At 46.6% G+C, this 12,593-nt stretch overlaps 1 protein-coding gene across 4 annotated transcripts in view; it reads left to right on the top strand.

The window, feature by feature from the left end:
* Nucleotides 1-12,593, top strand: part of RAPGEF4 (Rap guanine nucleotide exchange factor 4) — a 626,758-nt gene that overhangs the window by 404,809 nt on the left and 209,356 nt on the right. For 3 of the 4 annotated variants that reach the window (XM_063933450.1, XM_063933452.1, XM_063933453.1), the window contains 2 exons: nt 11,916-11,969; nt 12,484-12,590. In XM_063933450.1, coding sequence (XP_063789520.1) covers nt 11,916-11,969; nt 12,484-12,590 — 161 coding nt within the window. The remainder of the gene's footprint in view (nt 1-11,915; nt 11,970-12,483; nt 12,591-12,593) is intronic. The other variant, XM_063933451.1, reaches the window with a different exon arrangement.

Here is a 12,593-nt window from a genome sequence, read left to right as displayed (position 1 = left end):
TGTCCAAGAAGGTGGTGCTACCGTCTCCGGACACGGCAGCCCTCAAGGATCCTGCTGATCGCAGACAAGAAACTACTTTAAAGTCTATTTATGCGCATACAGGTGCTTTGCTCAGACCGGCAATAGCATCGGCATGGGTGTGTAGTGCAGTTGCAGCTTGGACAGATACCTTGTCAGCTGACCTTGATACCCTAGACAGGGATACCATTTTATTGACCTTAGGCCACATTAAAGACGCAGTCTTATATATGAGGGACGCTCAAAGAGACGTTGGGCTGCTGTGTCCGAGAGCCAACGCCATGGCGATTTCTGCTAGGCGAGCCCTGTGGACCTGCCAATGGACGGGTGATGCCGACTCAAAGAAGCATATGGAGGTTTTGCCATACAAAGGTGAAGTTTTATTTGGGGAAGGTCTCGCTGACCTGGTTGCCACAGCTACCGCGGGTAAATCTACCTTTTTGCCTTTTGTTCCCCCACAGCAAAAGAAAACTCCACAATATTAGATGCAGTCCTTTCTGGTCGCATAAGTCCAGAAGAGGTCGGGGCTCATCTTTCCTCACCAGAGGTAAGGGTAGAGGAAAGAGAGCACCTGCTCCAGCTAGTTCCCAGGAGCAGACGTCCTCCCCGGCTTCTACTAAATCCACCGCATGGCGCTGGGGCTCCACTGAGGGAGTCCGCACCGGTGGGGGCACGTCTTCGACTCTTCAGCCAGGTCTGGGTTCTGTCAGACGTGGATCCTTGGGCGATGGATATTGTATCCCAAGGCTACAAACTGGAATTCGAAGAGGTGCCCCCTCGCCGATTTTTCAAGTCGGCCTTGCCAGCTTCTTCCCCAGAGAGGGAAGTAGTGTTAGCTGCAATTCAAAAGCTGTGTCAACAGCAAGTGATTGTCAAGGTTCCCCTAGTCCAACAGGGGAAAGGGTACTATTTGACCCTGTTCGTAGTCCCGAAGCCGGATGGTTCGGTCAGACCCATTTTAAATCTAAAATCCCTAAACCTGTACTTGAAAGTTCAAATTCAAGATGGAATCGCTCCGGGCTGTGATCTCCAGTCTGGAAGGGGGGGATTTTATGGTGTCACTCGACATAAAGGATGCATACCTTCATGTCCCCATATATCCTCCTCATCAGGCGTACCTGAGATTCGCTGTACAGGACTGTCATTACCAGTTTCAGACATTGCCGTTTGGGCTTTCCACGGCCCCGAGGATTTTCACCAAGGTGATGGCGGAGATGATGGTGCTCCTGCGCAGACAGGGAGTCACAATTATCCCATACTTGGACGATCTCCTGATAAAAGCAAGATCGAGAGATCAATTGCAGAAGAGCGTGTCGCTCTCCCTGAGAGTGCTACAACAACACGGTTGGATTCTCAATCTGCCAAAGTCACAATTGATTCCAACGACTCGACTATCATTACTAGGCATGATTCTGGACACGGAACAAAAGAGGGTTTTTCTCCCGATGGAAAAAGCCCAGGACCTACAGAACATGGTCAGGGACTTGCTAAAACCAAAAAGAGTGTCTGTTTCATCAATGCACTCGAGTTCTGGGGAAAATGGTGGCAGCCTACGAGGCCATCCCCTTCGGCAGGTTTCATGCAAGGACGTTTCAGTGGGACCTCCTGGACAAGTGGTCCGGGTCCCCTCTACTAATACATCAGAAGATAAGCCTGCCCCCCGGGCCAGGGTGTCTCTCCTGTGGTGGCTGCAAAGTGCTCACCTTCTAGAGGGTCGCAGGTTCGGCATTCAAGACTGGGTTCTGGTGACCACGGACGCGAGCCTCCGAGGATGGGGAGCAGTCGCACAAGGAAGAAATTTTCATTGGCTATGGTCAAGCCAGGAGGCTTGTCTACACATCAACGTACTGGAATTGAGGGCCATATACAACGGCCTACGGCAAGCTGAGAATCTTCTTCGCAACCTACCGGTTCTGATTCAATCAGACAACGTCACAGCCGTGGCTCATGTGAACCGCCAAGACGGGACAAGGAGCAGAGTGGCAATGGCGAAAGCAGACAGGATTCTTCACTGGGCGGAAAATCACGTAAGCGATCTGTCAGCTGTCTTTTTTCCGGGAGTGGACAACTGGGAAGCAGACTTCCTCAGCAGACACGATCTCCATCCAGGAGAGTGGGGACTTCATCAAGACGTTTTTACAAAGATAACAAGTCTTTGGGGAATTCCTCACACAGATATGATGGCATCATGCCTCAACAAGAATTCAGATCTTCAGGAGATGCTCACAGAAGATCCATGGCCTCTTCCTCTCAGGGAGGACCTGTTACAACAGGGGCCCTGCGTGTTCCAAGACTTACCGCGGTTACGTTTGACGGCATGGCGGTTGAACACTGAATCCTAGCTGGGAAAGGTATTCCGGAGGAAGTCATCCCTACTCTGATAAAGGCTAGGAAGGAGGTGACGGCAAAACATTATACCGTATCTGGAGGAAATATGTTTCTTGGTGTGAAGCCAAGAATGCTCCTACGGAAGATTTCCATCTGGGCCGTTTTCTCCACTTTCTACAGACAGGAGTGGATATGGGCCTAAAATTAGGCTCCATTAAGGTACAGATTTTCGTCCCTGTCTATTTTCTTTCAGAAGGAATTGGCTTCTCTCCCAGAAGTCCAGACTTTTGTAAAGGGAGTGCTGCACATCCAGCCTCCTTTTGTGCCCCCAGTGGCACCTTGGGACCTTAACGTGGTGTTACGGTTCCTGAAGTCTCACTGGTTTGAACCTCTTCAAACGGTTGAATTGAAATTTCTCACTTGGAAGGTGGTCATGTTGTTGGCCTTGGCATCTGCAAGGCGGGTGTCCGAATTGGCGGCCTTGTCTCACAAGAGCCCCTATTTGACCTTCCATGTGGTTTCTTCATTTCATATGAACCAACCTATTGTGGTGCCTGTGGCTACGGGTGACTTGGAGGATTCCAAGTCCCTAGATGTAGTCAGGGCCTTAAAAATCTATGTAGCCAGGACGGCTCGGGTTAGGAAAACAGAAGCACTGTTTGTCCTGTATGCAGCCAACAAAGTTGGCGCTCCTGCTTCGAAGCAGACTATTGCTCGCTGGATCTGTAACACGATTCAGCAGGCTCATTCTACGGCAGGATTGCCGTTAACAAATTCGGAAAAGGCCCATTCCACTAGGAAGGTGGCCTCTTCTTGGGCGGCTGCCCGAGGCGTCTCGGCTTTACAGCTTTGCCGAGCAGCTACCTGGTCAGGTTCAAACACTTTTGCAAAGTTCTATAAGTTTGATACCCTGGCTGATGAGGACCTTGCCTTTGCTCAGTCGGTGCTGCAGAATCGTCCGCACTCTCCCGCCCGGTCTGGATCTTTGGTATAAACCCCATGGTCCTTACGGAGTCCCCAGCATCCTCTAGGACGTAACAGAAAATAAGATTTTAAACCTACCGGTAAATCTTTTTCTCCTAGTCCGTAGAGGATGCTGGGCGCCCGTCCCAGTGCGGACAAAATCTGCAAGGCTTGTATATAGTTGTTGCTTCCATAAGGGTTATGTTACAGTTGAGATCAGTCTTTAGCTGATACTGTTTTTTGTTCATACTGTTAACTGGTTGCGTATATTCCAGGTTATACGGTGTGGATGGTGTGGGCTGGTATGAATCTTGCCCTTAGATTAACAAAATCCTTTCCTCGTATTGTCCATCTCCTCTGGGCACAGTTTCTCTAACTGAGGTCTGGAGGAGGGACATAGAGGGAGGAGCCAGTGCACACCCATTCTAAAGTTCTTTATAGTGCCCATATCTCCTGCGGAGCCCGTCTATACCCCATGGTCCTTACGGAGTCCCCAGCATCCTCTACGGACTAGGAGAAAAAGATTTACTGGTAGGTTTAAAATCTTATTTTAACCATTCTAGATAATACTGAATATTGTATAGCTGTATACTGTATGTATTTACAGTAACGTTATTAGACTTGGGTTCTTGTCTTACATGATATACAGTATTAGGTTTAGCCTTCTTTAATTCTCTTGTACTTAGTTCCATTCCCCCTACCCTAGGAAATGGTAAGGCCTTGTATTGTCACCAGTGTCAGACTGGGGCGTGGAGGGCCCACCGGGGGAATGCAGAGATAAAGTCCCATGCTTAGGGGTGTGGCCAGCTGCCACAGAGACTTGGCTAACATGGTATGAGCCCCATGATAAATATATATAGTAAATACTGCTAGTGCATGCATGATAATGTACCAGATTAATAACTGCAATGCACTGTAGATAATAAGTATAATGTACAATTCAAGTCCACAGTCGGGACCTGATCCCTAGAGGAGGAGGTGGGCCCCCAGGTAATGGAGCCCACAGGTGGTTTCCACTGTACCCCTGCGGGCCAGTCCAACCCTGACTGTCACCTTCAGAGATGCCTGTGGATTATTGTAAAGTAAGAAACATTTGAGAGGAAGACAGAATTGGTAAAGTGGTGACCCCTATGGGTAAATTCAATTAGGAGCAATGTATGGGTGTTACTGTATGTGCCTATGTGACAGCAATTAAATTGCCCCTACATGGCCCATACAGTTTGTGGGGTTGCCACCACTGCTGCCGAGAGGTGGGTGCGGGTACTAATTATCCGGGCATGATGGAGGGGCCCCGGGTCTGCCGCCATCCCCCCGCCCCCCTTACCTGTCAGCAGCAGCAGCTTCTTCTCCAGCCAGCACATGTTGCTGTGTGCTGTCTGGTCTGTTGTGGCTTATCAGCAGCAGTCTCTTCTGGCTGTGCTGTGGGTAGAGGGGGGGAAGGGCGATCACACTGATCATGCCTCCCTCTGCATTTGCCCCTGGCTGAGGGGCACAAAAGCGACCTCCAAATTTGTAGTTAGCGGCGCTTCACGGCGCTGAAAACAGTTTTTACATTCATTTGCATAAGGGGCGTATTCATGTCGCCCGCAATTTGGCCACTCCCCCAAAAAGTACCTGCGACTGCACTGCAGTGTTCTCTACACTCCTGGCTGCCACTGATTACTATGCATGATCTCCAGTGTATATAAGTTGTAACACTGTAGGGGTGCAAGGCGCCTTTTCCTGGGGAATATGGTAGCACGCAGCAGCTGAGGAACAACACAAGTCCAGTTTCTGGTACAACTGACCCCGGCCAGTTTTATTGAAACAGAAAATAAAACAAACCCCAAAATAAAAATACCTTGCCTGTCCGGCACTAACTAAACATAAGATATTCCTAACTGTCACTAAACAAAACACAGAGTTCTTCAGTACATACTGTATAGCTTACTTGCATCAGAAAGCGTGTCTCTCACACACAGATCCCTCAGCCTTCCCAGGCAGTCTGCCCATACTAATCAGGTTAGCAGCACTATAACACACTTACACAGCTGAAACCCTGATTAGCCCTCTGTGAGGCCAAAGACCCGAACTGGGCCCAATGTCTAGAACTCGCCTTATCTCTCTCTCAGAGCCTTTACCCAGTTTTTACAGCAAACTGAAAAGGTTCAGACAAAACAAAAAGCATTTTTCCTAGAAGTTAACATTTTCTAAAACATGTAAGACAAGAACCTGGGACAAATATACCTGCCCTCAAACACTATCCCAGTGTTCTTGTCACATATCCCCCTCCCCTGTTTCGACCTAGGGGCCGGAACACTTGTAGCCCCCAAACAGAAGATGCGAGACAATGCATCTGCGTTGGCCAATTGTGTTCCCGGTCTATGTTCGACAGTAAACTTAAAGTCCTGCAACGCTAGAAACCATCTAGTTACACGAGCATTCTTGCCTCTATTTACATACATCCATTTTAAAGGGGCATGGTCTGTCACTAGTCTGAATTGTCTACCCAAGAGGTAATATCTCAAGGTATCTAGTGCCCACTTAATGGCCAAAGCCTCCTTTTCCACAATGGCATACCTTTTTTCATGCTCATTGAGTTTCCTACTCAAATAAATGATAGGGTGTTCGTCCCCATCTCTGGTTTGGGACAGCACAGCACCTATCCCTACCTCTGAGGCATCTGTCTGTACCACAAATTCTTTTGAAAAATCTGGTGTTATCAACACCGGTTGTGAACACAAAGCCACTTTTAACGCTTGGAACGCCTTTTCTGCATCAGGGTTCCATTTCACCACATTTGACTGCTTCCCTTTGGTAAGGTCTGACAACGGCACCGCTGTGGTCGCAAAATTAGGAATAAACCGTCTATAGTACCCAGTAATTCCCAAAAAGCCCTTACCTGTTTTTTATTCACTGGACGAGGCCAGTTTTGAATAGCATCAACTTTATTCAATTGGGGCCTAATCAGACCTCTGCCTATGGTGAAGCCCAAGTATTTGACCTCCTCCATTGCGAGGCAGCACTTCTTTGGGTTAGCAGTTAACCCTGCCTCTCTGATTGAGTCCAGTACTGCTTGTACTTTAACCAAATGGGACCCCCAGTCTGTACTGTGAATTACCACATCATCCAAATAGGCAGCTGCATATTTTCTATGGGGCCTCAAAATTTTATCCATCGCCCGTTGAAAGGTTGCTGGAGCCCCATGCAACCCAAAGGGTAACATCTTATACTGGTACAGCCCCTCCGGAACCGAAAAGGCTGTTTTTTCTTTGGCGCTATCAGATAAAGGTATTTGCCAGTAACCTTTGGTCAGGTCCAATGTGGTGAGAAACCTGGCTGTTCCCAGCCTTTCTACAAGCTCATCCACACGGGGCATGGGGTATGCGTCAAACTTGGACACCTCATTTAACTTACGAAAGTCATTACAGAAGCGTATGCTACCGTCGGGCTTCGGGATGAGCACTATGGGACTGGACCACTCACTGTTAGACTCCTCTATGACTCCAAGTTCTAACATGGTTTTAACTTCCTTAGAAATAGCTTCTCGCTGAGCTTCAGGAATCCTATATGGCTTTAAATGAACTCTGACCCCTGGTTCTGTGACAATGTCATGTTTTATTATGGTCGTTCGGCCAGGCAGCTCTGAAAATACCTCCCTATTTTGGATGAGAAATTCTTTAACCTGATTGTTCTGATCAGCTGATAATGTCTCTGACACCTTCACTGCGGGAAGCAACCGGGGTGAAGACACCGAAGGGCAAGGCTCCGCTGACAGAGACAACCTATCTTTCCAGGGTTTGATTAAGTTAACATGGTAAATCTGTTCGGGTTTTCTCTTTCCCGGCTGGTATACTTTGTAATTAACCTCATTCACTTTTTCCCTAATCTCAAATGGACCCTGCCATTTAGCTAGGAATTTGCTTTCCACAGTGGGTACCAAAACAAGAACTCTATCTCCAGGAGCAAATTCCCGTATCTTGGCACTCCGGTTATAGACCCTCTGTTGAGCACTTTGGGCCTGTTCCATGTGCTCTCTGACAACAGGTACCACGGCTGCAATCCTATCCTGCATTTGTGTTACATGCTCAATAACGCTTCTATAAGGAGTGGGCTGTCCTTCCCACGTCTCTTTGGCAATATCCAACAACCCTCTGGGGTGTCTACCATACAACAAATCAAACGGAGAAAACCCCGTAGAGGACTGAGGAACTTCTCTGATGGCCATTAACAAGTAGGGCAACAAACAATCCCAGTTTTTCCCATCTCTCTCAACAACCTTTTTTAACATACTTTTTAATGTTTTATTAAACCTTTCCACCAACCCGTCAGTTTGGGGATGGTAGATGGACGTCCTGAGGTGAGTGACCTTAAATAACTTGCACAATTCTTTCATGATCCTTGACATAAATGGAGTACCTTGGTCAGTCAAAATTTCTTTTGGTATTCCCACTCTACTAAATACCTGCACCAGCTCCTTAGCTATCGCCTTGGTTGTGATAGTGCGTAAAGGGACAGCCTCAGGATATCGAGTGGCATAGTCCATAATTACCAGGATATACTGATGGCCCCGAGCAGACTTTAACAAGGGCCCCACGAGATCCATGGCTATTCTGTCAAACGGGACCTCTATAATAGGCATGGGAACTAGTGGGCTCCTGAAATGGGGTCTAGGGGCATGATACTGGCATTCAGGACAGGAAGAACAATATTCAGACACTTCTTTATAAACCCCTGGCCAAAAGAACCTTTGTAAAACTCTTTCAGTGGTTTTTTCTGCCCCTAAATGTCCTTCGGTAACGTGACTATGAGCTAAATCTAGTACCGTTCTCCGATAAGGCTGGGGAACTACCAGCTGTTCTACCACATCCTCACCCCTTTTGACAATGTGGTACAAGAGCTCATTACAGATGGCCATGTGGGGATACGTAACCCTGTCACCTGGTACCACAGGTTCCCCATTAACAATCTTAACATTCTCTCTAGCCTTTATTAAGGTAGGATCCTTTAACTGTTCAGACGCAAACAGATCCTTCTTTACCTCCAGGTCAGGCACGCTTTCAGTTCTAACTACTATGTCTCTGTTCCCGGCAAGAGGGTCCTCACTGGACTCCCCATCTGTCACTTCCCCAGCCAAACTAGCAAAAGGCAAAGGGCCAGAAAGTTCTGAAGACCCACGTACATCCATAAAATCACCGGTATTATCAACTGGCTTTTTACTTCTCACATCTGTTGATAACCGTGATTCCCACAGTTTCCAAAAATGAGGAAAATCCCTCCCTATTATGGCCTCATGCACCAAGGTAGGGACCAGTCCCACTTTAACCATTGCTGACCCACAACAAGTTTCTATATTCACCTCAGCAGTGGCATAATGTTGGGTATCCCCATGTATGCAAGTTACCCCAATAGGTATTTGCTGGACCTTTAAGGGGTTCACTAACCCAGCTTTCACGAGGGTAACTAAACTTCCTGAATCTAGCAAGGCCTCTACCCGGTTACCCTCTAAGAACACATCACACATTTGTTTTTCCAGCTCAGGTGAAGGTACCACAGTACAGGCTAACCTAGCAAAGAAAGACATTCTGCGACATTTAAAGGCAGCATCACATTGCATGGGTTCTTGCATGACTGGGCAATTGGCAACAACATGACCTGGCATACCACATCTAAAACATTTAACCACACGATTATCAACCCGTTTGGGCAACATAGACCGTTCTAGCCCCATTGGCCTGTCTCCAGGGCCAGTGTTTACAGTCTCTCCAGCCTTGCGTTCTCTTAACCGCCCAGCAACGTTTTCCCACGGAACAGTCTTACCAGTCTTTACTGAAGGGCGCTGTCGAGGATCTATGGGTTGCTGGGTGGTCATCAGTAGTTCCTCTGCTGCCAAATACCGCTCTACCATGTCTACTAATTGGTCAGCAGTACCCGGGTTTCCATGGCTCACCCACTTGCGCAGGACCATGGGCAAAGATCTCAAGTAGCGGTCCATGACGACTCTTTCAACCATCTGGGGACCAGTTAATGTCTCCGGCTGTAGCCATTTTTTTGTTAGCTGAATAAGGTCGTGCATCTGAGAGCGCGGAGGCTTCTCCATGGCGTACACCCAACGGTGCACCCGTTGTGCTCGTACTGACAGCGTGACTCCCAGGCGGGTCAGGATCTCAGTCTTTAGTTTATCATAGTCCCGAGCCTCAGCAGGGCTTAAATCAAAGTACGCTTTTTGGGGCTCACCTGACAGAAAAGGTGCCAGCAGACTGGCCCACTGTGCTTTTGGCCAGTTCTCACGCTCTGCAGTCCTTTCAAACGTGGTCAAGTAGGCCTCCACATCGTCAGCCTCTGTCATTTTCTGCAAGAAGTGACTGGCCCGTATAGAACTAGAGCTGGTCGGAGCACTGACGGCCACATCTCCAATCCGGGCTGCAAGGCTCTGCACCACTTCTGTTAAGGCCTCTCTATCCTGACGCTGTTGCCGGTAAAGTTCGTCAATAGCCACCTGCTGCTGTCTCCTATTTTCCTCCATTGCCACCTGCTGCTGTCGGTTGGCCTCCTGCTGAGCCGCTGTAGCTTGCAGCAAGGCTTTAAGCAGATCCTCCATGTCGACAGTTTTTTCAGGCGGCTTTGTAGCTGCTTTCACCCAAGACATATATCAAACCCTCAGGGGTGAGTCTCAGTAACTTCACACTGGGCTGTATCTGCATAAACCACCGTTTTCTGCAGGCCTCACAAAGCTGCTGCTTTCACTTATGCGCAGAACGGGGTTGCTCGCATTCTCCACCAAGTTGTAACACTGTAGGGGTGCAAGGCGCCTTTTCCTGGGGAATATGGTAGCACGCAGCAGCTGAGGAACAACACAAGTCCAGTTTCTGGTACAACTGACCCCGGCCAGTTTTATTGAAACAGAAAATAAAACAAACCCCAAAATAAAAATACCTTGCCTGTCCGGCACTAACTAAACATAAGATATTCCTAACTGTCACTAAACAAAACACAGAGTTCTTCAGTACATACTGTATAGCTTACTTGCATCAGAAAGCGTGTCTCTCACACACAGATCCCTCAGCCTTCCCAGGCAGTCTGCCCATACTAATCAGGTTAGCAGCACTATAACACACTTACACAGCTGAAACCCTGATTAGCCCTCTGTGAGGCCAAAGACCCGAACTGGGCCCAATGTCTAGAACTCGCCTTATCTCTCTCTCAGAGCCTTTACCCAGTTTTTACAGCAAACTGAAAAGGTTCAGACAAAACAAAAAGCATTTTTCCTAGAAGTTAACATTTTCTAAAACATGTAAGACAAGAACCTGGGACAAATATACCTGCCCTCAAACACTATCCCAGTGTTCTTGTCACAATATATATATATATATATATATATATATTTAATAGCATGATACAAATGACATTGATATGCTGTGACCCGTAGCACCCAATCATATGTCAGCTTTTATCAGCCTGATATTTTCAGGTTAATGAAAGCTAATATTTTATAGCTTACAGCGCTCGTGTTCTGTTTCCATTCATTTATTGAATAAGATGTTGCCTATCTTTAAATGCATGGCCTTTATACAAATAACAAATATGTAACTGTTAATATAGTGCAACTTGAAATTAAATGAGTACATTTATAATGGCCTACTGTTGCAGCTTATATAAACACTACCATCCCTGACTGGTAATCACAAGTTTGTTACAAAACATGATCCTGATTTTAATGTATAATGCGGGGTCATTTCCGAGTTGATCGCTAGCTGCATTTGTTCGCAGCGCAGCAATCAGGCTAAAAAACGGCAGTTTTGCGTATGCGGCGCAATGCGCACGCGCGTCGTACGGGCACAACAGACTATGTCGTTTTGCACAGGTTCTAGTGAAGCATTTCAGTCGTACTGGTGGCCGCAGAGTGATTGACATGAAGTGGGCGTTTCTGGGTGTCAACTGAACATTTTCAGGGAGTGTTCGGAAAAACTCAGGCGTGCCAGGAAAAACGCAGGCGTGGCTGGGCGAACGCTGGGCAGGTTTGTGACGTCAAAACAGGAACTGAACAGTCTGAAGTGATTGCAAGCGCTGAGTAGGTTTTGAGCTACTCTGAAACTGCACAGAAAAACTTTGTAGCCGCTCTGCGATACAACCGTTCGCACTTCTGCTAAGCTAAAATACACTCCCAGTGGGAGGCGGCATAGCGTTTGTACGGCTGCTAAAAACTGCTAGCGAGCGATCAACTCGGAATGACCCCCAACATTCAGCCACATATCTTGTTACGAAGTGCTATGTTGCAGCACTAAAAACTGAAGCTGTTTCCCCTGTAGTTTTACAGCTGAGTTATCTTGAGTTACATTAATCATAAAATGTATTGACGTACTATGCTATATTCATGTCCCATAAGCACTAGTTATAATTTATAAACTTAACATTTTATTTTTCTTTTATTTACTGTATAATTTATATTTATATTGATTTTGTTTTTTAATTTTGTATTTTAATGTTTGCATTACTTGCTTACCTTTTTACTTCCTTTAACCTTAATTACAATTTTATTTTGGTTTTCTTTCCTCTTGATTACTAATATTATTCTTTTGTTTTCATGTTCGTTTTTTATTTATTTTTGATTACGTGTTATTTTTCAGACCCCCCTCATTGAAAATCAAATCACGCTCCGTCAAGCAAAAACCATTACAGAGGTAATGGGATGCCGGGAAGTGGCTAGGGTGCATACTAATTTGGAAATGCAAGGCTTAACGTATAGCATGAGATAATTAACATTTAATGTATCCTATAGATGCCTTGCATTAACAACCAAGAACTTTTGACGGTGGTCCGTTGACTAGAAGTTTGAAAAAGGAATGGGGAGAAGGGGGGTGATTGGTTGGATGTGAGACATGGCCACGAATCACTTGCCACCTTCGCAAGCTCCTAATCACTCTGATCCGGATTGCTCCCTTCCCCCCTTTTCAAACAGTTCTTGGGCTTTTTAGTGCATTATAAATCGATACATGGGGACTGTGCAACCCCCTGGAATGGATTGTTTGGATAATCCAAAAGATCCAACACAAAACTTTCTGTGCAGCTGCTTTTTATCTTTGAACATATCATTAATTAAAAATATTTCTGAATACGCTCAGCTATATTCATCTCCAGCAGTCCGCATTTGTTATGCTTCATATAACATGCTATTTTATGTCTGAATCATTAAAGGTCCCTTCTGAGCGCATCCTCAGAGCTGAGAAGACTTTACGTAATGCAATCCTGTCCAGAGCGCCTCACATGATAAGAGATCGGAAATACCATCTAAAGACTTACAGGTA

This window comes from Pseudophryne corroboree, chromosome 7 (assembly GCF_028390025.1).
Source record: "Pseudophryne corroboree isolate aPseCor3 chromosome 7, aPseCor3.hap2, whole genome shotgun sequence".
Taxonomy (NCBI): domain Eukaryota; kingdom Metazoa; phylum Chordata; class Amphibia; order Anura; family Myobatrachidae; genus Pseudophryne; species Pseudophryne corroboree.
The sequence above is the reverse complement of the archived record's forward strand: the minus strand, read 5'-3'. Positions and strand labels throughout refer to the sequence as shown.